Consider the following 23,456-nt stretch of genomic DNA (forward strand, 5'->3'; position numbering starts at 1 on the left):
ACATGTTGTGCCATTTATATAGAGCTATGGTGAGTCTGGAATATTGTGCTCAGAATTGGTCCAGAATTCAGGGGATGCAGCAAAGATTCACCAGCTGAAACCCAGGCTGCAGTTGGAAATATTCAGACTCAGCTGGAATTTAGGAAGGGAAGTAATCTCACTGAAATGAGGAAAATTATTACAAGGTTTGTCAAGGAAGACTACATTGGATGCAAAGTTAACACATCCCCTGCTGAAGTGTCTATAACCAGAAAACAAAACCAAGTTGGCTATTCAGGACAGGATTGTATGGCTCAGAAATGGGCCCTTTCTGTCCACCTTGTCCATTCTGACTGAGATACCTATATGTTAGGCTGCGCCAATCCCTAATCGCTCTCTTCCTTTCCAGTCAAAGCACCTGTATAAACACATTTTAAATGTGTTAGTATCCGCCTTCACTACCTCCTCTGACAGTTCATTCAAGATATTCACCACCTTCTGTGGGGAAAAACACAATGCTCAGGTCTTCTTTAAATTTCTCTTCCATCATCTTAAACCAGTACCTTCCAGTCCTAGACTAGTCTTCTAAAACCTCTGAGCAAACAGAATTCAGCAAAACTATCAGAACCTCAATTTTGTACACAGGAGGCAAACTAGGATAACTGATCTTTGATTTTAACTTGCTCTTTGTGGTTAGAGAAGTGTCGGTGTTGCATAAAGAGTAAGACGCTAGCCCGTGAGCCCCTGTAAGTTCACCTTGTCACAGCTGTAAAGTCCATGATTACAAACAACAGTGAGGAAAACACTGAAGTAGTTCCTTCCATGGGAATTAGCCTGAAAAAGCCTCCCTCATTACCCAGTACACGACATTTAAATATGTGATTGCATTGTAACAGAATAATTTTTTCTTTATTGTGACTGTCTGCTGTCCTGAGGGAGGAAACCCATGGGGTTACAGGACTACACTAAAACTCCACACTTGCAGCACTGAACCTGGAACGCTGGAACTGCGAAGCAGCTACGAGTTGTGCCACTTTGTCACGTACAGAGCTGTTTGGGTCAGACTGAACATGGAGCAGTCAGGCTCCAGGAAATGTGAGCTCACCTTCCCATGCACAGAGACTCACAGACTCCTGCTCCTGCCACAATGCAGCATACGGTCAGCGCTGCACTGATGTTAGCCTGGATGAAATGCTTCACAAATTCTATCACTGAACCATAGCCAACATGGGAATTACAGTAATTTCAATGTTTTCATAAATTGCTGAAGCAGAAATTATAACCTAATGAATAAAACGGCAGCAATTATAAACACCAACTGAGAAAGAGAAAGAATAGATTGCATAAGAAAAAAGGGTTGGCTCCTCCAAATTTTTATTTGTCACATTAAATATCCTGTACAGTTAAACAAGTCACCACACATAAGAACTACATACACTCATTTGGTTCTTCAACAGTATAAAAGTGTCTGATCATTTCAATTTTCATTTTAGTTTTCATCAGATGATTCTGCTGCTTTTTCTTGCTTCAACTTTTCTGCATAAAATGCAAAACTCTCCTGTTTCAAAAAGAAAAATAAAATGACCAAACGATTACATCATCCTGCTGTGGACTTTGCTGACTGTGATGTTTATCTATATTAATTCCATTTATCTACATGAGACCCGCATCCCTCTATGCCTTTCCGATCTACACTGATGTACTGCTGAAATATAGTTACCATTACACAACAGGAGTTGTAACAGGAATGCACACAGAAAGCTCCCACAATATATTAATTAAGGGTCAGGCTGTGAGGATAACTCACTACTCTTAAATAGAGCACCATGAAATCTTTCGCATCTATTTGATGGGGCAGAGGGACATTTTATTTATCTGAAAACAACGTCAGCAATAATCAGCACTCCCTTTGCATTGGACTCTTTGGAGTGGGACTTGAACTCACACCCACTGAGAGGTGAGAGTCTTAATAGCTAAGCCATAGTTGACATAGTTTAATGCATGGGCTGAAGAGATAACTTTCAGTTCAACAGACAATTCCCTGAATAACATTATGTTCTGAAAGGCAAAGTATGACTAAACTCCAACATGTCTCATCTGAGTTCTTATATGTAAATATGCTGACCTTTCCAACAGTGATGGAATTAAGCCTTATTATAATGCAGTGCAACCTGAATGAACACTGGGATGCATACTCCCTCTGAAAATAAACGACTGAACGGAGGCAAATGGGTCAAAACCAAGGAAATAAACACTTGCTTTCAATATTCACTTCTCAGATTTGACATTTAAAAGTTTCACCGTTTTAAGCCCTCTCGCTGAAATTCTGGATTCAAAATTTTTCAAAGACTATCGGAGTGACTCTCCTGTCAGTGAGGTTCTTCACAGTGTGGAAATGAGAAACCCTATTTCTGTCTGGGGAAAGGAAGGCACAATGACCATTCAAGGCCAACTGGAGCTAAATCAAGGGAAATCTCACAATTCTATCTCCTAATATTGGGGTCATCACATAGTGAAGGCAGTGTTTCATTACATGTTCTTGTGTTTGATGCTACCAGTGCATAGTCGAAATATGGAGCACAAAATGCCAAAGCAGAGCACTTACCACTTTGAACCTGACCAGCCATTTAGAATCAAAAGCAGATTTAGTATCACGGACATATGTTGCAATATTTGTTGTTTTGCAACAGCAGTACAGTATAAATTACAAATTACCATAAGATACTGTATATGTGTGGGTGTGTGCGCGCGCACACGCGCGCACACACACACAGCACAAAAAGAGAACAAAATTAGTGAAGTAGTATTCGTGGGTTGGTTCATAGTCTACTCAAAAATCTGATTCAAATGAGACAACAGACTGACATCTGAACTTCATTTATCCAGCACCATTATATTGGGACTAAGAGGCTTGAGGAAAAGAAACATTAGATCAAAAGCAAAACAATGGGACAGAACTAGATTTCCACGAAATGCCTTTGTTGCTTCCTTTCTGAGCAAAGCAGATAAAAGCTGAATGAGGGTGGGTTTGGCTGGGTGAAGGAATATGGCAGGGGAAGCCAGCTTTCACCTCCTATGCCACTGAGTTGCAAGTCTCAGAAGATAAATTTTTGGGCTATAGGTATGGACTTTCCACTGGACAACTTAGATAGGAGCAGTGTTCTTAATTGCAGAAAATAAAGGTTTTCATAATTTCTCACAACTAGATAAAAGCCATGTTCCAGAGGTGGCATGAGAAGGTTTAACCCTACAGGGGTGATTGGGTATTCCATACCACATTTGGGATATGCCACACTTGCAATTCCTCAGTTGCTTCCTGCACTCAGGGTTTCTCCCTATTTATTCTTACAATCCACTTGTTTGAAAACAAACTCTTCACATCTGATTTCTCTTTAGTTGCCTTTCCTAGGACAAAAAACAACAGATGATATGACTTTAATCTTACCTCCCGGGGCAGTCAATGAACTTCCACTATAACACTGAAATTAGAACTTCATTGTGTGGGAAACTATGAACAAAAGCTGTATTCTACTAATCTGTGGCAAACAAGGGTTGTGCAGTCACACTGTACTCACTTTGCATCCACCTGGTGTAACACTGAAAATGAGAGTGCATTTTCCTGGAACCTATACGAAATAGCTGAATCATAAGCTGACATGGTATGGGTTGCCACGCAGAGTGCTTTGCTCTGGTGCAGAAGTTGCATAATCCCTAAATTTATCGCAGTAACAGATCAGCGGCTGAAACAACAGATGATCAGAGGAGGCAATACTCACAGGTGGCTCAGTGAAGGAGACAGGTTCCCCTGCATTCTTCAATAGTACAGCAAGGCGCTTCAGGAACAGCTCATCTGGTACTATTTTCTCTTCTTTAATCTTTTCGTACAAAGCCTTTGCAGAAACTGCATCATTGTCTAATACTAAAGAGAGAAAACACAGGTACTTGAAAAGCCTTGTGACTGTTGCCATACAAAGGTGATTATTGCTCCAAAATAGCTGATCTCATTCAGATAAGCTTTATATTAAACAGCTTACCGTAACATTTCATAAGGTATCCATATGCAGTTTCTTTATCTGGAAATTCTTGGATCAGATCAAGGAGCCCAAGAATTTTGTGAGCCTGAGGAAGCAAACTCACAATTTAACCAGATGGTAAAATGTTCCATAAGAAGCATTTTCAGGTAATCTGAAGTTATCAAAGGCACTGTCTAAATAAATGCTGTTTTCCCCACAAACCCATTAGGAGAGTCTACAGGTATACCAGATGACTACTGGAATGAAATAAAATGTACAGTGGCATGCAAAAGTTTGGGCACCCCGGTCGAAATTTCCGTTACTGTGAATAGCTAAGCGAGTAAAAGATGAACTGATTTCCAAAAGGCATAAAGTTAAAGATGACACATTTCTTTAATATTTTAAGCAAGAAAACTTTTTTATTTCCATCTTTTACAGTTTCAAAATAACAAAAAGGGGAAAAAAGGTCCAAAGCAATAGTTTGGGCACCCTGCATGGTCAGTACTTAGTAACACCCCCTTTGGCAATTATCACAGCTTGTAAATGCTTTTTGTAGCCAGCTAAGAGTCTTTCAACTCTTGTTTGGGGGATTTTCGCCCATTCTTCCTTGCAAAAGGCTTCTCGTTCTGTGAGATTCTTGGGCCATCTTGCACGCACTGCTCTTTTGAGGTTTATCCACAAATTTTCAATGATGTTTAGGTCAGGGGACTGTGAGGACCATGGCAAAACCTTCAGCTTGCGCCTCCTGAGGTCATCCATTGTGGATTTTGAAGTGTGTTTAGGATCATTATCCTGTTGTAGAAGCCATCCTCTCTTCACCTTCGGCTTTTTTTTTTATACAGACGGTGTGATGTTTGCTACCAGAATTTGCTGGTATTTAATTGAATTCATTCTTCCCTCTACCAGTCAATGTTCCCTGTGCCACTGGCTGCAACACAAGCCCAAAGCATTATCGATCCACCCCTGTGCTTAACAGTTGGAGAGGGGTTCTTTTCATGAAATTCTGCACCCTTTTTTCTCCAAACATACCTTTGGTCATTGCGACCAAAAAGTTCTATTTTAACCTCATCAGTCAACAGGACTTGTTTCCAAAATGCATCTGCTTGTTTAGATGTTCCTTTGAACCTTTTGAATGGAACTTATTGGCTGCAATGAGCACAGGTATGTTTGGAGAAAAAAGGGTGCAGAATTTCATGAAAAGAACACCTCTCCAACTGTTAAACAAGGGGGTGGATCAATCATGCTTTGGGCTTGTGTTACAGCCAGTGGCATGGGGAACATTGACTGGTAGAGGGAAGAATGAATTCAATTAAATACCAGCAAGTTCTGGAAGCGAACATCACACCCTCTGTGAAAAAGCCAAAGATGAAAAGACGATGGCTTCTACAACAGGATAATGATCCTAAACACACCTCAAAATCCACAATGGACTACCTCAAGAGGCACAAGCTGAAGGTTTTGCCATGGCCCTCACTGTCCCCCGACCTAAACATCATCGAAAATCTGTGGATAAACCTCAAATCTGTGGATAAACCTCAAAAGAGCAGTGCATGCAAGGCGGCCCAAAAATTTCACAGAACTAGAAGCCTTTTGCAAGGAAGAATGGGCAAAGATCCCCCAAACAAGAATTGAAAGGCTCTTAGCTGGCTACAAAAAGTGTTTACAAGCTATGGTACTTGCCAAAGGGGGTGTTACTAAGTACTGCCATGCAGGGTGCCCAAACTTTTGCTTCGGGCCCTTTTCCTTTTTTGTTATTTTGAAACTGTAAAAGATGGAAATAAAACTGTTTTCTTGCTTAAAATATTAAAGAAATGGGTCATCTTTAACTTTATACTTTTTGGAGATCAGTTCATCTTTTACTCACTCAGCTATTCACAGTAACAGAAATTTTGACCAGAGGTACCCAAGATTTTGCATGCCACTGTATATAGTTTTCACTTATGCAAAAAGGAAAGCAAGCTCCTTAGGTCCATTGCCTCATATCATATCTCCTTAGAAAACAAGTTCATTCAGTCCATCTAGTCTATGCTAGCTCTCAAAGACCTTTTAGTTTCATTTCCCTACTTCTTCCTTGCAACCTATTCTCTCTCATCATCCATCAATGCCACCCAATTCTCATGCACCGAAGGCGATGTACAGTAGACAATTAACCCATCTGCAAGTCTTTGGGATTTTGGAGGAAACCAAATAAATGTGTAAAACTCCATACAGACAGCTCAAGTCAGGATCAAATTCCAGAATCTTCTATTGTCATGATTTATTTTATTGTCTTCAATTATTCAACTGAGGATTTCCAATGAGTTTATACTACAACATGCTTCAAATTACTTTAAAAATAATGTCTTGGGAAGGGAAAGTTGGCTTTCCCCTATTCCTCCCTCCATTTGAATGATATTTATAACCTTAGATTGTTGATTCTGAATGAGAGGTGTGTCTGTGTGTGAGATGGGGTTTGAAACTGCTTGTTAACTATCAGGGATAAAACAAAGATGAATTTACCCTAACCACGTGATCAGCCTTCAACAGATAGTGAAGTATATCAGCTGTTACTCATAGTAGATTAATGGAAACCCAAGTTCTTGGCTAATAAAGAACACACGTCTGAAAATGCGTAGGAGGATCTCTTTTTCTTAAAAAAAAGCTTAATCCTAACACTGCATGCAAAACAGTCACAGCACTTTGAGTCTTCAGTGTACATACCTGCCCAGCTTTTTGTGCAGTCCTGGTGATGAATGAAATCAAGCTCCTTCTCTGTTCTGCAATTGCAGGGCATCGCTGGACAAAAAAAAAAATCAAATGCCCAAAATGTTAATTATTAAAATGCAACTAATTTGTTGAAAGGGTAACTCTTAAAGCAAATGTGCTTGACTGTTCACTACCTTTAAATATGTGATATTCAGAATAATTAAGTATTCAATACTTAAATGAATCCCAAGTTACCATCCTATTTAAACAATCATATTGGAAAATAATTCACACACTATGTGCATTACGAATTATAGGTGCGGACATTAACGAGCAAGTTATTATACTTCCATTTCAATATAAAGCAACACAGTTCAATATCAATAATGAGCAAAGTTCCTCTATTCTGTCAACAAAATCTTCTGAAAAAAATACTACCTTATCCTGTCTGTTAACTGGGTAAAAAGTATAATGTTGCTGCTGCTCGCTGTATTTCCCTAGAGCTGATGCACAGTGCAGACAACGTATGTAAACACAAAATAATCTGCAGATGCTGGGGTCAAAGCAAAACTCACAACACGCTGGAGGAACTCAGCAGGTCGGGCAGCATCCGTGGAAAAGATCGGTCGACGTTTTGGGCTGGAACCCTTCGTCAGGACTGACAACATATGGATTGGAATGTGAATGTATGACCGAGATTCCTCTATGCCAAGTTTTTGAAGTTCATTTGAGCTTCTTTTCTTTTTAGCTTATAATCTTTTTGACTTCATGTTGGCGTGGGATGGAGGTCTGACTGCATCGCTTGCTGTCAATGGAAACAGGTGAGCTCTCCTCTGTTCTCAGCATGAACTGGGATGGGCCTTTAGGTCACAGATGCCTTGGTGATATTGAAGAACCAGCACTTCACAGTTACTGGGAAGTTGCTGGAACTCTGCATTCTTTCCACCAACCAAATTTCCTTATGGCCATGGGTCTTTTGTTGGACCTCAGCCTTCAAGTACTTGTAAAGTGGCTTAATTTTCTCATTCTCATCAAACCAGTGCTTAGAAGTCTAGAGTCTCTTACCAGTTCTAATAATGGTGGACTTCAGGGTAGCCCAGACACCGCTCCTTTCCATTAGGGCTGTCATGGTGTGTGATAAGTACTGCCTAAGAAGGGCCACCTTCACAAGATCTCTGAAATCCTCCACAAGTATTTTTTGATGCAACATTTCTGTTGCCACCATCATTTTGGAAAAAGGCTGATGATGGAGGCAAGAGAAATGAATGCTTTAATTGTTCTTCTCTCCAGTTTGAAATCTCTGCCATAAGTAGCATCTGCCTTTCGAGGCTGGTTCTGGGCAAGCAACGTGACCTGCCTGTCAAAACCAAATGGATATGACTAGGGCCTCAATGCTAGGGATGTGCCAGTGGACCTTGAGCTAATTTTTTTTGCCAGGCTTGAGGTGTCACTTGACCTTCAAATGGACTTTATAAATAACATGTTGGTGATGCACAGAAAAGCACACACCCAAATAATTAATATTCTGGTGGGGATCAAAAATTAGATCTGTTTGTTTCCAATTTCCATCAGCTGTTAATTTCCAGTACTATTCACTTGCATTCTTAAGGCTCCATTGTGGTTACCTGGAGAATTCTATGGATATAATTTGATAGCAATGCAATTATTAGTGGAGCTAACATACAAGGTAACATTCTACACACTTGTTTGAATTTATCATAAAACCCAAAAAGTTTTCTTCCTTGTTGTTGCCAGAATTTAACTGCAATCGTGCATTTGGGTAGATGGTAAGATTGATCTATTAAAATGACTGCTGTGTTAAATTCTACATATACACTACACAGAGTACAGAGTACAAAAGTCATTAATGAAGTTCAAATATGGAGTTGGCAGAAGGACCAGCTATGCATCTAGTCAGCTCCATCTTGGGCACTAGCCTATAAAGTACCCAGGACAGCTTTAGGAAGCGGTGTCTCAGAAAGGCATTATTAAAGACCTCCAGAAAGGCATTATTAAAGGCATTATTAAAGACCTCCAGCACCCAGGGCATGCCCTTTTCTCACTGTAACCATCAGGTAGGAGGTACAGAAGCCTGAAGGCACACACTCAGCGATTCAGGAACAGCTTCTTCCCCTCTGCCATCCGATTCCTAAATGGACTTTGAAGCTTTGGACACAACCTCACTTTTTTAATATACAGTATTTCTGTTTTTGCACATTTTTAAATAGTCTATTCAATATACGTAATCGATTTACTTGTTTATTATGTTTTATTTTATTTATTATTATTTTTTCTCTCTCTCTCTGCTAGATTATGTATTGCACTGAACTGCTGCTAAGTCAACAAATTTCACGTCACATGCCAGTGATAATAAACCTGATTCTGACATACATTTTTTATTCCCAAAATCCTGAATCTTAGAAATACAGAAATTTTGACAGAATTCTACACGCATTCTACATGTGACAAAATTTCTCCTTTAACACAAAAACTTGCTTAAGATTTATGCTCTACTGTGTTTTCTTCCTAATTTATAGAAAGGATGACCAAGCTATATAATCTAAATCTTCAACTATATTTGTTAATTGATTGTGAGTGATACCAGAGTGCTTTAATTTTGTTGCATTTATTAGAAAGATTGCACTCCAGTAAAAGCTGCCTTGTTTACTGTCAGGAGAGAAGCGTGTGCACAAGCTGACAGCGTGAGTACCCATGAACCCAGCAATCTACAAGATCACTGATTGTTTGGCTGCCACCTGCTGGGAATAGACTCATTGTCAGTGCATGTGTGTACACTGTCAATGGCAGCTTTTATTCCCCTTAGACTACTCAACATTTGCTCTGTTTTACATCATAAACCATCAGAAAGCCTCAATGCTGTTGTCTCATTCTCTGAAGATTACCACCCTGTCATTTACAGCAAACTCAGAACATGTAGTAACAGCAACCTATGAATTTATGCATTTGTGAGTTGTTGGAAAATTGCAGACAGAACATGACTGATGAAAAAGTAGCCAAATAATGCAGCACTAAATCCTCAGAATAAATGGAACAGCATAGGTAATGGCTATCCAGTCCATCGAGTCTGTGACAGGAATATTGGAAGAGTGCACTTGCTGCATACACAGATTCACTTCCAAGGACAAGCAATATAAAAATTTTAATCATCAATTCTGTGTCCTTTACTACAAAAAAAATTATTATGATGTACAATAATACTTATTCCAAACATAACAGAAGCCCATTGAATGTAAAAATTTAAGCATTAAAAATATAATCTTCATTTCATATGGCAAAATAGCTTTTATAATTAAACAGGTCTATTTTTATTGTACTGCTTGGTACTTACAGAACACAGATAACGAGTTTCTACGATAATCAGAGGAAATGCTTATATTCTGACTTTATATTTTGAAATAAGTCCATTGCACAATGAATATACCTACCAATTTTTCTAAAACAAGAAAAAGATCTTGGCACATGGGTATTGCTGGGAAGGTGAACGTTTAATGAAAATTGCTAATTACCCAGCAGAAGGTGGTAGTGAGTCATTGACATGAGCTGATAGAGTGGTAGTTGTGAAAGTGGAATCAGGTACAATGTAGGTCATTAACAAAGCTATAATGATAGTTGGTTGACAAATAGGCAAACCAAGGTGGTATGCACACTGAAACTAGGAGGTGCTGATAAAGTTTCCCATAGGCTCGTCGTCTTTGTCCATTTTTCTGGGTTAAGGATTTGTGTAATGCTTTCAAAAAAGCTAAGAGTTGTTCAACTCCACTGCATTTTGTAGCTGGCACAAAGCACACCATAGTACATTGGTAGGGAAGAGTTAAGGTGCAAGGTGACAAATAAGATAGATTTTTGGCCTTTGGTAAAAGGTTTTTGAGAACCGGGAAGGAAAATGGGATTGAGGTACAAGATCAGCTATGAACTTATTAAAGAGCATAGTCGGCTTGAAGCGTCATGTGGCCAATATCTATTTTTATGTCTTTCTGTCAGCCGCTTTGCCCAGTAAAGTTGGACCTTCTTGAATGCTGTTAGGGAAGGATATTTACCATACTTCTGAGATGGATTATAGATGGTGGAATTCTAACCATTTGGTAGTGATTATTGTTGTGGCTGAAGTGCTTTTAAGCGTAAAGGAAAACATACCAATGAAGTTTCTCCAGTAGACAAAATTTAAAAAAAAGTAAATAATTATTGGACTCAGAGTAACACAGCATAGAAGCTTCAGCCCAACTCATCCATGCTGACCGAACTGCCTAGTTGAGTGAGTCCCACTTACCTTCATTTGGCCCAGTTCCCTCTAAACCAGGGGTTCCAAAGCTGGAGTCCCCTGTTCCAAGCCTTTCCTATCCATGCACAGTACCGTGCAAAAATCTTTGGCACACATACAGTTGAAGTCACAAGTTTAATACACCTTAGCCAAATACATTTAAACTCAGTTTTTTCACAATTCCTGACATTTAATCCTAGAAAACATTCCCTGTCTTTAGGTCAGTCAGGATCACTACTTTATTTTAAGAATGTGAAATGTCAGAATAATAGTAGAGAGAATGATTTATTTCAGCTTTTCTTTCTTTCATCACATTCCCAGTGGGTCAGAAGTTTACATACATTTTGTTAGTATTTGGTAGCATTGCCTTTAAATTGTTTAACTTGGGTCAAATATTTTGGGTAGCCTTCCACAAGCTTCTCACAATAAGTTGCTGGAACTTTGTTCCATTCCTCCAGACAGAACTGGTGTAACTGAGTCAGGTTTGTAGGCCTCCTTGTTCGCACCCGCTTTTTCAGTTCTGCCTACAAATTTTCTAATCAGACTGAGGTCAGGGCTTTGTGATGGCCACTCCGATACCTTGACTTTGTTGTCCTTAAGCAATTTTGCCACAACTTTGGAGGTATGCTTGGGGTCATTGTCCATTTGGAAGACCCATTTGCGACCGAGCTTTAATTTCCTGGCTGATGTCTTGAGATGTCGCTTCAATACATCCACATAATTTTCCTTCCTCATGATGCCATCTATTTCATGAAGTGCACCAGTCCCTCCTGCAGCAAAGCACCCCCACAACTTGATGCTGCCACCTCCACGCTTCACAGTTGGGATGGTGTTCTTCAGCTTGCGAGCCTCACCCTTTTTCCGTCAAACATAACGATGGTCATTGTGGCCAATCAGTTCAACTTTTGTTTCATCAGACCAGAGGACATTTCTGCAAAAAGTAAGATCTTTGTCCCCATGTGCACTTGCAAACTGTAGTCTGGCTTTTTTATGGCTGCTTTGGAGCAGCAGTTTCTTCCTTGCTGAGCAGCCTTTCAGGTTATGTCAATATAGGACTCGTTTTACTGTGGATATAGATACTTGTCCACCTGTTTCCTCCAGCATTTTCACAAGGTTATTTGCTGTTGTTCTGGGATTGATTTGCACTTTTCGCGCCAAAGTACGTTCATCTCTCGGAGACAGAATGCGTCTCCTTCCTGAGCGGTATGACGGCTGCGTTTTCCCATGGTGTTTATACTTGCGTACTGTTGTTTGTACAGATGAATGTGGTACCTTCAGGCGTTTGGAAATTGCTCCCAAGGATGAACCACACTTGTGGAGGTCCATATTTTTTTTTTTCCTGAGGTCTTAGCTGATTTCTTTTGATTTTGTTTGTAAACTTCTGACCCACTGCAATTGTGATATAGTCAATTAAAAGTGAAATAATCTGTCTGTGAACAATTGTTGGAAAAATTACTCATGTCATGCACAAAGAAGATGCCCTGCCAAAACTACTTTGCTAGTATGAAATCTGTGGAGTGGTTAAACAATGAGTTTTAATGACTTCAATCTAAGTGTATGTAAACTTCTGACTTCAACTGTATATAGCTCAGGTGCCTCAGACTTTTGCACAGTACTGTATTCATCAACCTGGAGTGCCGCTGGATGGGGGTGGGACAGGTGGCAGAGAAGGAACCCCTGGGCGAGGGCTGTAATAGGTGCAGACATACCCAGCCCTGAGACACCAGACAAGGTCACTTTAATCTAAACAACTGGTTTAATGATCATTACAGAATGTGTCTCTGGTGCTTCCCACTCCCTCCCATCTCCCTTCTCTTTTTCCCCAACCATGATTTCTCCTCTCCCTGCTCCTTCCCACTCAGTCCATATGGGAATCAGGTTTATCATCACTTACGTGTCATGAAATCGTTTTTTTTTAAAAAGCAGCATCAGTATAGTCCATTATACATAATTACTACAGTACTGTGCAACTCAGCAACACACATCAAAGTTGCTGGTGAACGCAGCAGGCCAGGCAGCATCTCTAGGAAGAGGAACAGTTGACGTTTTGGGCTGAGACCCTTCATCAGGTCCTGAATCGTCGACCGTACCTCTTCCTAGAGATGCTGCCTGGCCTGCTGCATTCACCAACCACTTTGATGTGTGTTGCTTCAATTTCCAGCATCTGCAGATTTCCTCGTGTTTGCGTTTTTAAAAAGACTTAGGCATCCTGGTTATATATGTGCCCAAGAGATTTTGCACAGTACTGTCCCTGTCCACATCTTTTAAATGTTATGAGTTATAACACATCTTTCATTTCTATTTTAAGAATAAATTTGCTTCACTAATCAATGGAACCATGCTCAACACTGAGGAAACATATTTGAACATGTGGCTTAAATTTCTCAAGGGGGTGCAGAATAACTCCACGTCAATGCAATAGATAACAACTGTTTAGTTATTTATTAAAAAATACAGGATGCCAAAATTGCTTGAAATTGTTACTTTTAAAATATTAAACCAATACATAATTCTGAATGCATACCTGTAAAAGAAATTTGGCATCCTCTGTTCTGTCATTATTTATATACTGCAGAAAGAGATCCATCACTGGTGTGTACACTGCAAAATGGTTAGCTAACCGTTCAGCCATGGCACTCACTGGAAGACAAAAGACAAATTGCTATGCAGTTCTAATCATTTTTTAAAATGTGGCACCAGAATTTATTTTATTGCATTATACATTGCAATTTTTTGTTGTTCCTGTTAACTGGACTTTCAGTATCCCAAATGCTACCAGGATGGGAGAAGGGAAAAACAGATGGGAAACAGATTAATGAATCTGATAACTGTTGACATTGCTGCTTATTTGTCCTATTCACAGTCGCTAAAGTGTATAACAACTATTTGTGGGGGGGGGGGGAAGAAGAGTCAAAAGAAAGTTAAATTTGATAGTTATTTCTTCTTAGATCATTTCATATGTTAACTGGAAAAGCCGCAAGTTGTCTTCGTTGGCTATAAAGTAAAAGTCATTCCTTGTCTGAGCTGCAGGTTATTCATATCAGTTAGATTGGCTTCTTGTTGCTGACCAACAGCCCTACTCTATCCTTCAAAAATACACAAAACACCAAAAAATATCATTTATAGCTACTTTCAATGGTGAAAAGATATTTTTCCAAAGGATTTTTACACTTCTACAGCTTTACAGCAAAGCATCCAAGTTTAAACCACATTAGGCAATGTGTAGAGACAATTAAACATCTTTGTGGAGGGGCTAAGTACACAATATGGACTTCACTTCCATTTAGATGTCATTAAGGTATGTCAAGACACGACACTGGAGTCATTCAGATGTCCACTTCCATGTCAAGGCTCTTTACTAGAGTGCTATCAAATAGAAAATACATCGAACTGCAGATGGGTTTTAGGACGTTCACAACATCAGAAAAAGTGTCAAGTTTAAAGGAGTTTCATAGGAGCAAAGTCAGATATAGGTGGAGGAAAAAAATTAAGGGAGGCAATTCTGGAGTGAAGGGGAAGGCATGGCTGAGAAAGGGGAGCAAAGAAGTGTCTTAGGGCTAAAAGGACTGGAGATTAAAGAGATTGGGAGAGGCAAGGCCACAAAGAAAATTGAAGATAATTATGAAACTCTTAAAATTAGACTGTTTACAATGAGTCAACATGGGCCTGCAAGCAAACGGGTGCGATGTGGAAAAGACTTGGTTTGAAATTGGTACGTTTCATGGCAATTGAGCTTTAGTTGACCTAGTATTTAACCAAGACTAGAAGTAATGGAGGCCTAGGTAAGGGTTTCAATGGCACATGAGCTATGGCAGTGGAGATATTATGGAAGTGGAAAAGGAAGATTTAGTAATGACATGGATACTGTCTGTGTTTGAATCTCACTCTAGAGTGAAATATGCGCTCAAAGTTGGGGAGAGTCATGCTTAGTTTCAGCTTAGAGCAGAATGGTGTTCCTCTTTACTCTGTCCAGGGATGCAGGTATTGCTAATAAAGTCATGTTTAACTGCCTGAAAATTGAGATCACACATTCAACACTTAAGTAGGTGGACGATCATGGGAACAAAAAGTGAGTTGGGAGACAGCTGGAGAGAAGCTAGAGAAAAAAGTGTTCAGTGCCATAAGCTGGCTGAATCATCGTGAGAGAAACTGGGGGAAAAGCAAGAGGTAGAAAGCCAGGTCAGTCACTGGGACAGTCATAAAGCAGTCTTTGCTGAAGGTGCAGACTGAGATAGCCATTAATGGAATGTCCACAGAAGAAAACAAGTTTCAGATTGATCTAGCCTGATCCATCCGTGAATGGGTAAACTACTTTGTCACAGTCTGCCAAGTCCTTTTGTCCCTTGGATGCAAGGAAATACAGTTGAGGGCTGGTCTGGGGAATGGCCATGATGAAAAAGAGCAACAACTTCCATCAGGGTCAAAGGTCAAGACAAGGGCTTGATTAAACAAGGGTGACATGATAGCGCAGAAGTTAGCACAATGCTTTACAGTACCAGCGGCCTGTTTCAATTCCTGCTGCCACCTGTAAGGGGTTTGTACATTCTCCCCGTGAACTTGTGGGTTTCCTGCAGGTGTTCCGGTTTCCTTCCACAGTCCAAAAACATAACTTACCAGTTGGTAAGTTAATTGGTCATTGTAAATTGTCCCATGATAAGGTGAGGATTACGTCTGGGTGGCGGGGCTCGAGGGGCAGTAAGGGCCTACCTCCGGGCTGTATCTCAATGAACAGATCAGCAGGGGCAAATCATTGTGCAAATCCAGGCACAAAATTCGGACAGTGGAGACTTGAGCAAAAAGATTACGTTTTACTTATATGATCTCACTGCTGCTTTACCAACGCTCTGCCACCTTAGAAACCTACCCAACCCCTGGCATAAGAAAGTTGGTATGTGGCTCAGGCTGCAATACTGTTATGTTATTTACTACTCTCCAAGGCAGAGAAGACAAAGAAAGTATAGTCACCGTGACATTAAGAATTAATTGAACCTGCACACTCACAAAATGGAAAGTGGAATATTGGCTTTCAAAAGAAATCTCGTGGAGCAATGAGTTGAACCGAGGCTGTGGTCTGCAATTAATGGGCTTCTGCACTCACTTTTCTAAACTTCAGTTCTGAATGCTATTTGCTTTCTTTTATCAGTTGCACAATTTATTTTCTTTTTATCTCTGCACATTGGGCGCCAGATGGACTTCTTTTGTTATAATGGGTTTCTTTGTTTTGTGGCTATCTGCAAGGAGATGAATCTCAAGATTGGATAAAGTATAGATGCATTGACAATAAATGTACTTTTGAAATTTGAAACATCAACACTTTCAGTATAACCTGCCCTATACTCCTCTTGCATCTCTTTATCCACGTACGTAAAATACCCTTTAGTTGACACATAGCAATCAGCATTGACAGCTAGATAAACTTACATTTATCCACTGCTTCTTCACATTTTTCCTCCAAAACCTTATGGAACACATAGGACATGCTTGCTAGCTGCTGCTGAGAATTTTCTCCTGGAATGTACAAGGGCTCAACATATTGCACAGCTGCATCAACATTCCCTCTGAAAGAATAACACAATTTATTATATCATAGCTGAGTTTTTTTAAAAAAAACATATGGCATTAAACAAAGAGCTAGAAAGAATTGTTTCATCTTATTTTTCCGTAAATACTAAAAAATGACTTCTTTTGTGCAGCTGCCGTTGCAGTGAAGCAGAAAATATGAAACCAGAAAAAGAATTCACAGCTGAATGGACACAATCAACAGTAATCAGATGCATTACTGTAACGAACTATGACCTTGAAAAGTCTAAATCATCATGATGTGCTCTAAAAAAATTATATTAAATGACATTGACTGTTGCATGGCTACCTGTACAGTATACAAAGTGCACTGAATTCTTAAATATGCAAATATTGCACTAAAGGAATTGCCTCTAAATAATGCAGACTGAAATGTCAAATAATCTTGATCATTCAATCAAATATTTATTAACACAGATACACCTATCCTTCCACAGACCACGCATTTTGCCAGATGGATGTAGGAACTAACTTTTATTTGAAAGACACATTTTGAAATGAGGCAAACAGCTACATAAATAGTCTCATCTTTAATTAAGGTAAGACAGAAAGTTGCAGTGCCCTCCACAGAGTAAAAACTAAGGTACATAAGTCATTAATAAACTTTGAACGTGTGTTTGGCAGAGGCATAGTTATACATACTTTATTCCCAAAATCCTGAATCTTAGAAATACAGAAAAATTAGCTTAGTGCGCATTGTCACTTCTTCCAAAGCCAAAGAACTAAAGATCCCTGCACTATGTCCCACTTTATTAAACTCCAATGCAGGAAAATCTTGCATGCAACATCACGACAGGAAACCTTCCCATTTTACAATCTGTTTCGTATCAGAGAATAGACGTGTAGGAACTTAAAACTATGCAAACATTCAAACATATCTGGAATATTCACAACAGCACAGACTGCATTTCAAATGTATGCATCCACTCCCAGTTGATACTGCATGTTGTTTTTTTTTGATTAAGAAGCCACAACATACAATTAATATTCCACCTGTACTTCAACTATGACTAGCTATCAAGTCTATTTGCAGCTGTCCTGGAAACCATCTTGCAAAGGTTCAGAGTCCTCCTCAGTGAGAGGAAATAAATGGTTCAAATTATTTGACACTGTTTGGGAGCTCATTAAAATTATTTCTAAATTTTAAAATCATTTGAGTTTATATCAAACATTTTTAATAGCATGGCTAAGATACTCCCTTGTGATAAGTCAAAATGGAATCTCAAAAGAAATTATATGACTATGTGTATTTCCCATTCTACATTTTTAAAAATGCCTTATTTTATATTAGAAACACAAAATTCCTGTTTAACCATGATCAGTCTTCACAGGGACAAACATTGCAGTTCTGAATGTACAGATGATAATAATGTGCTATTACTTTTCAGAAAATGAATGTAGTGAGGCAATAATGACAGAAGGAACAAGAATAACAAAATAAAGCAGCTTTTAGAACTGCAAAATAATTCACATTAATTATGTATACTCAAGTACTTTCGTGGGTTAAAATTAAAACAATCTCGGGCTTCTTGATTATAATACTTGATATTTTTTAAATTTTCTACCAGTCTTTTTCTTTATCAAGCAATAGCAAATACTTTAAAAGAACAGAACAAATGTTTTTAACAAATATACAAATTGGAAGTTTAAGTTCTGTAATAATCAGAATTAATAACTTGCATTCACAATACACCTCGATACAATTTCTGATAAAGATTTACTAACCTCCTTATATGAGCCAAGAGTAAGTTATTGATAAATAGCATTCTGGACAAATTGATAGATTGAGGCAGGTTTCCCATTAACTGCTCCACAGACTGAATTTGCTCCACATCTCCCTTCAAACCCAAAGCTTGAATTAGTCGTGAAATAGCAAGCTGACTAGGCATTTGATTAGTTTGCAACATTGTCTTCAGAGTTGCCACGCCACCTACGAGGGAATATTTAAATAAAAACAAAAGAGAAAATAGAACAAAATTATATCAAGGAAATTTAACATTTCAAAATAAACTAGCCAATCTTTGCAATTGTGCCTTACTTGTCATTAATGTCTATAAAAATAGTTCCTTGATTTATAGGTAGATCTCTGCACTGATCCCCACCACCCATCTTTGACATTCGGATTTACTTTTCCTTCCGAAAATAAATTTGAGAATGAGTGGTTTTACAGATTTAGGGTCAACTAATATCTGTAAAATACAGTGGTTTTAAATTCAATTAACTGCAGAGGGTTAGTTTTGGTATGGGCATTTTTCAAGAGAACATCAAAAGAGGTCATTTGCAAGACAATGATTTACATTTCCTTATATGAGGAACATTTACTTTCACAGGATGATTTACAAGTTAAAAGGACAACCAATTTCCTTTATAGGGCTTCAAGTACAGTACAACCCATTTTTTTCACAGCACACATAATGAATTAATACTCATATTTTCAAAAATTATAAAAATTATAAAAGTACTCATTATATTTTGAAAAATCTTAAGATTTTAATTGCAGAACAACAAAAAACTGTGGGAAATTCTGTGGGAAATAATATTTAATGGATTCATGGATGAAGCAGTAAATATTGATTAAAAATAATTGCCGCATAATGTCTGAAATGTACTGTATTATATAAAAAAATGAAAGCACTGGCATTATCTTAAACGACTGTAACATAAACATCTGGTTGTGCGCTGCAAGTGTCCCAGTATTACCCAAAATGCCACGTTACAACTATACATGCTGGGGAATTTCAAATGCATTTTGAGACCAATTAAACTTCATGTTTACTGTCTGTTATAATTAAAGCACAAAAGTCTATTGATAAAGTCTTCATAAACTAGCAGTTTCAAAAAGGAATATCATAATAAAGCAAGATATCAATAGCAATGCGATATCACCATGAATACCATTTTGCGTGTTTCATTTTTTGTTTAAGACATACTTAATGCAAAAACAAAGCAAAAGTTTCAGTTTTGAACATTCCATTTTGTTACAAAAATATGCACAATTATGAATAATATCAGCCTTTTTGGCAAGATGTCTCAATGTAACTTCAGATAAATTTATTAACAATACATCAATGGAAATATTAATTTTTACATGAATCTTTTCTTAGCCATCCTCAAGTTTATGCAATACCTCCATTTTCAGAATATTTTATTAACATTGCTTTACTGCAAGCTTTTCTTTGATTTTGTAACTAACTAAAGGTGAATTTGTTCATCCATGCAGTTACAAAATTCTTGAAAGCTTATAGTTTAATTCCCCCCAAACACTCCCCCGCCCCCACCACTGCCCCACCTCCATACGACTACAGCCCACTGGTTTAGCTAAGACAAAACCATCCTCTGTTAAATGGAATGGAAACTGGACTAAGTGGCCAAATGACAAGTACATTCATATTCAGCTTCAGTTGTATTATAGATGCATATATAGTAATTTATGTCTCTCAGCTATTACAAAAGACTCTTGATAAGCAGGTAATTTGCTAAATGGACTCCTTTATCACAGCATACGAAAGGCGTTACATGAAAATCTGCAGAGGCATTAACATGATGTAAAGGTCATAATGTGTGACATACCTTTCAGATTATCCCGCCTAACTTGCGTTATGATGAGTAGGCTGTTGGCAGCGTCGTTCAGTGTAAAGCCCTTGATGCGGGTCTCAACTCTAAAGAAGCAGACATTTAGAAAGGAATTACTGACATGCTTCTGATATGATAATAAATGGTTGAGACGGAGGTGAAATTACAAAAACTACCATTCCAATGTTAAAAATTTTGCCACAAATGTCGACCTGTAGACAGCTTTTATGTTAGAACGTCAAATACTGAAAAAGTGATTTTTCTTTCCCTTTCTTTTTTTTTGGTTCTGACAGCTGCCATAAGTGGTATCCTAGGCAGCTGAGAAAGAATAATGCTTAGGCAAGTGGCCTAGCTGCCAGAATATTATCTCTCAAACATGGAGATATTAGACATTGAAAAAGTCACAGATCAGAGTTTCAGAAAGCAGGTTTTTTTTATTGGGAGTGGGAAGGTGGATAGACAGTTATAACATTGATGGCTGCTGGCAGAGAATCATGCCTTGCTGTGAAATCGGAACCACTTACAATATTCACCAGTGGCAATAAGCAAAAAAAGCTATTTACTACTAACACGTTGCCGATATGTAATTCGTCTCAGAACCTATATAATCACGCAAGAACAAATGCCTTAAAATCATATAACCCCACATGTTGTTTTAAATGGCATCTGACATTTAACAATTATTTAAGCTATGGTGTCAATTCTCTGGCTGTGAAAATTAACAATTTTATGTACGCTACCTAACATTTAAAATCTTCCAGCTACTTTGTCAACAAAATGTACAACTGCTTTATATTGCATAGATGACAAATTTAACAAATAAAATCTCACTCCTGAAAAACAGGAAGTTTGATAGTACTTTAGGCAGAAGGTTCCAGGTTCATGATTAAAAATTAATCCAAAGAGGCCTATCACAGAGCAAAGTTGTGTGGGTGGGGGGTGGGGGGGTGGCATCCTTCAGTTAGGATTTCATCCACTTTTTCAAATGGCACAAGTGTACACTGGAGATTTCCATGTGGTTCATCCTTAGCAACATTATCTCTGAAATGAATTCACCAGAAACAGATCAACCAGTCAGTCATTGTACTGTTGGCTTCTGCAACTTCCATTTTCTTGCACAGCAGTCGGAATACTCTGAAAGCAGTTTGTCAGAAATAATTTATGACATATGCACATAGTATTAAATAGTTCACAATGTTCAATTATTAGTCATCATTTAAAATATAAATCATAAATGTAACTTGGAAATTCAAACGTGTATTCAATATATTTTCAAATCAAACTAGCAACACATTCGTTTCCATATCATATCCCACTTATTTTCAAACACCATCAGAAATATAAATTAATCCACACAGGATTAACTCCTTCAATTCAGATAAATCAATTTTATATAAAATTAAGGAAACTGGGATACAGAGATCAAGCAGCATCTGTGGAGAGGAAAACAAACTATTGGAGAGGAATTTTTAGGATTTAATTACATTTGGAAAAGCCTGGACTTTTTTTAGGGATTAGTCAGCATAGCTTTGTGCAGGGTGTGGAGGAGCATGTCTTGCAAACCTGAGGACTTGAGCTATAGGGAAAAGTTGAACAGGTTAGAACTTTAGTCCCTGGAGTACAAGAGAATATTGGGCGATCTGATAGTTATGCCTCTATATGGGGTATAGATAGATTGACTGCATACATGCTCCCCCCCACCCCCAGGTTTGTCAAACAAGCACAAGAAGTCATAGGTTAAGAGTGAATGGTGAATTATTTAAAGAGATCTGGGGGGAACCTAAAACTTAGTGTGATCTGAGTGTGGAACAGGCTGCCAGCATTAGTGGTAGATGCAGTTAGAACTTGAAAGATGTTAAATTGTAACATTTAAGAGAAGTTTGTATAAGTACATGAATGAATGAGGTACGGAAAGCAACGGTCTGGGTGCAGGTGCATGGAACTAGGCAGAAAACTAGGCTGACATGGACTAGATGGGCTGAAGGGCCCATTTCCGTGCTGCAGTGCTCTAAAACTATGACTCTGGACCGAACTGAGCATTTTTTTTTTTTTTTTGAGGTAATGAAAATTAGTCAGGATAGGGCAGTGGATGATTATATCCACGTGGACTTCAGGAAAGCATTCAACAAGAGTCCCTCATGAAAAGCTAATCAAGAATATTACGATGCATGGGATCCACGGAGATTTTAGATTGGATTCAAAACTGTTTCAGTCACAGAAGACTGAGAGCAGTGGTGAAAGGGTATCATTCTGATGAGAGGTCTGTGACCAGTGGAATTCTGCAAGGATCATAGCTAGGGCTTCTTCTTTGTATAGAAATGATTTGGACAAAAGAATAGGTAATCTGATTAATAAGTCTACAGATGACACACTTATTGAAATTGTGAATAGTCAAAAGATGCTGCAGGAAATAGATCACTCGGAAATTTGAGCAGAAAACTGCAGATGGAATTTAATCTTGACAAATATGAGGCAGTGGAAGGTCAAATGCAAGAGGAAAGTGTACAGTAAATACTGGACTCTTAGCTACACTGGTGTAGAGGGGGATCTTGGGATCCTAAAAGTGGCAATACAAGTAGTTAAGGTGGTAAAGAAAGAGTGCAGCATGCGTGCTTTTATTGATTGGGGTGCTAGGAATAAAAGTTGTACATGTTGCAGCTTTATAGGATTTTGGTAAGGCCATATTGTGTGCAATTCTGAGTGCTGCATTAGAAGAAACACGTAGGGGCTTTGGACAGGACTCGGAATATGTTTACCAGGATGCTGCATAGATTGGAGAACATCAGTTAAAAGGAAAGATTGGGCAAATTTGGATTGCTTTTGTTGAGATACGAGAACTTTAAGCTGTTCAGTACGGTAGTGTGATCCTGTTCCTTGAGCTTATCTTGGGCTTTTCGGAACAGTTTTAGACTTCAAAGACAGCTAGCAGACCGGAAGTAGGATGAAAACTGTAACTTGTGCTTGGATTCTCCAATATAGAGGATCCCATAGAGAGCACTAAATCCAGTACAGCTGCTTCACCTGGAAAGGAAGTTCTGGTTTCTGAAAGGTAGACAGAGATGTGAAAGGTCAAACATTACATTGCCAAAGAAAGGGAATGGGAATATGAAAAAAGACTATTGGCCTGTATTGTCATTGAATGAATTCATGATTTTTTTTCCTGCCTTATCCCCAAAAAATTTTGATTCCCCTTATATCCAGAAATTTACCAATGTAATTAGTGAGTGAGACTCCACAGCCTTTTAAGATAGAAAATTCCAATAATTCTCCTCCCCAGTGGCCTAACCCTTAATTTGATACTCTGATCCCTAGTTCTGGAATCCTTAACTGAAGAAACCTAGTCTCTG

General features: G+C 38.5%; 1 protein-coding gene across 2 annotated transcripts in view; it reads right to left on the reverse strand.

Annotated features, from left to right (window-relative positions):
- Positions 1-1,339: 1,339 nt before the first annotated feature.
- The window catches only part of lrpprc (leucine-rich pentatricopeptide repeat containing), a 142,990-nt gene continuing 120,873 nt past the window's right edge, over positions 1,340-23,456 (reverse strand). For both annotated transcript variants that reach the window (XM_072264971.1, XM_072264972.1), the window contains 8 exons: positions 20,107-20,195; positions 18,262-18,466; positions 16,378-16,514; positions 13,481-13,596; positions 6,693-6,767; positions 4,014-4,098; positions 3,756-3,898; positions 1,340-1,537 (listed from right to left, as the gene is read on the reverse strand). In XM_072264971.1, the coding sequence (XP_072121072.1) occupies positions 1,469-1,537; positions 3,756-3,898; positions 4,014-4,098; positions 6,693-6,767; positions 13,481-13,596; positions 16,378-16,514; positions 18,262-18,466; positions 20,107-20,195 (919 nt within the window). In that variant the 3' untranslated portion in view covers positions 1,340-1,468. The remainder of the gene's footprint in view (positions 1,538-3,755; positions 3,899-4,013; positions 4,099-6,692; positions 6,768-13,480; positions 13,597-16,377; positions 16,515-18,261; positions 18,467-20,106; positions 20,196-23,456) is intronic.

The sequence above is a fragment of the Mobula birostris genome, chromosome 8 (genome assembly GCF_030028105.1).
Source record: "Mobula birostris isolate sMobBir1 chromosome 8, sMobBir1.hap1, whole genome shotgun sequence".
Taxonomy (NCBI): domain Eukaryota; kingdom Metazoa; phylum Chordata; class Chondrichthyes; order Myliobatiformes; family Myliobatidae; genus Mobula; species Mobula birostris.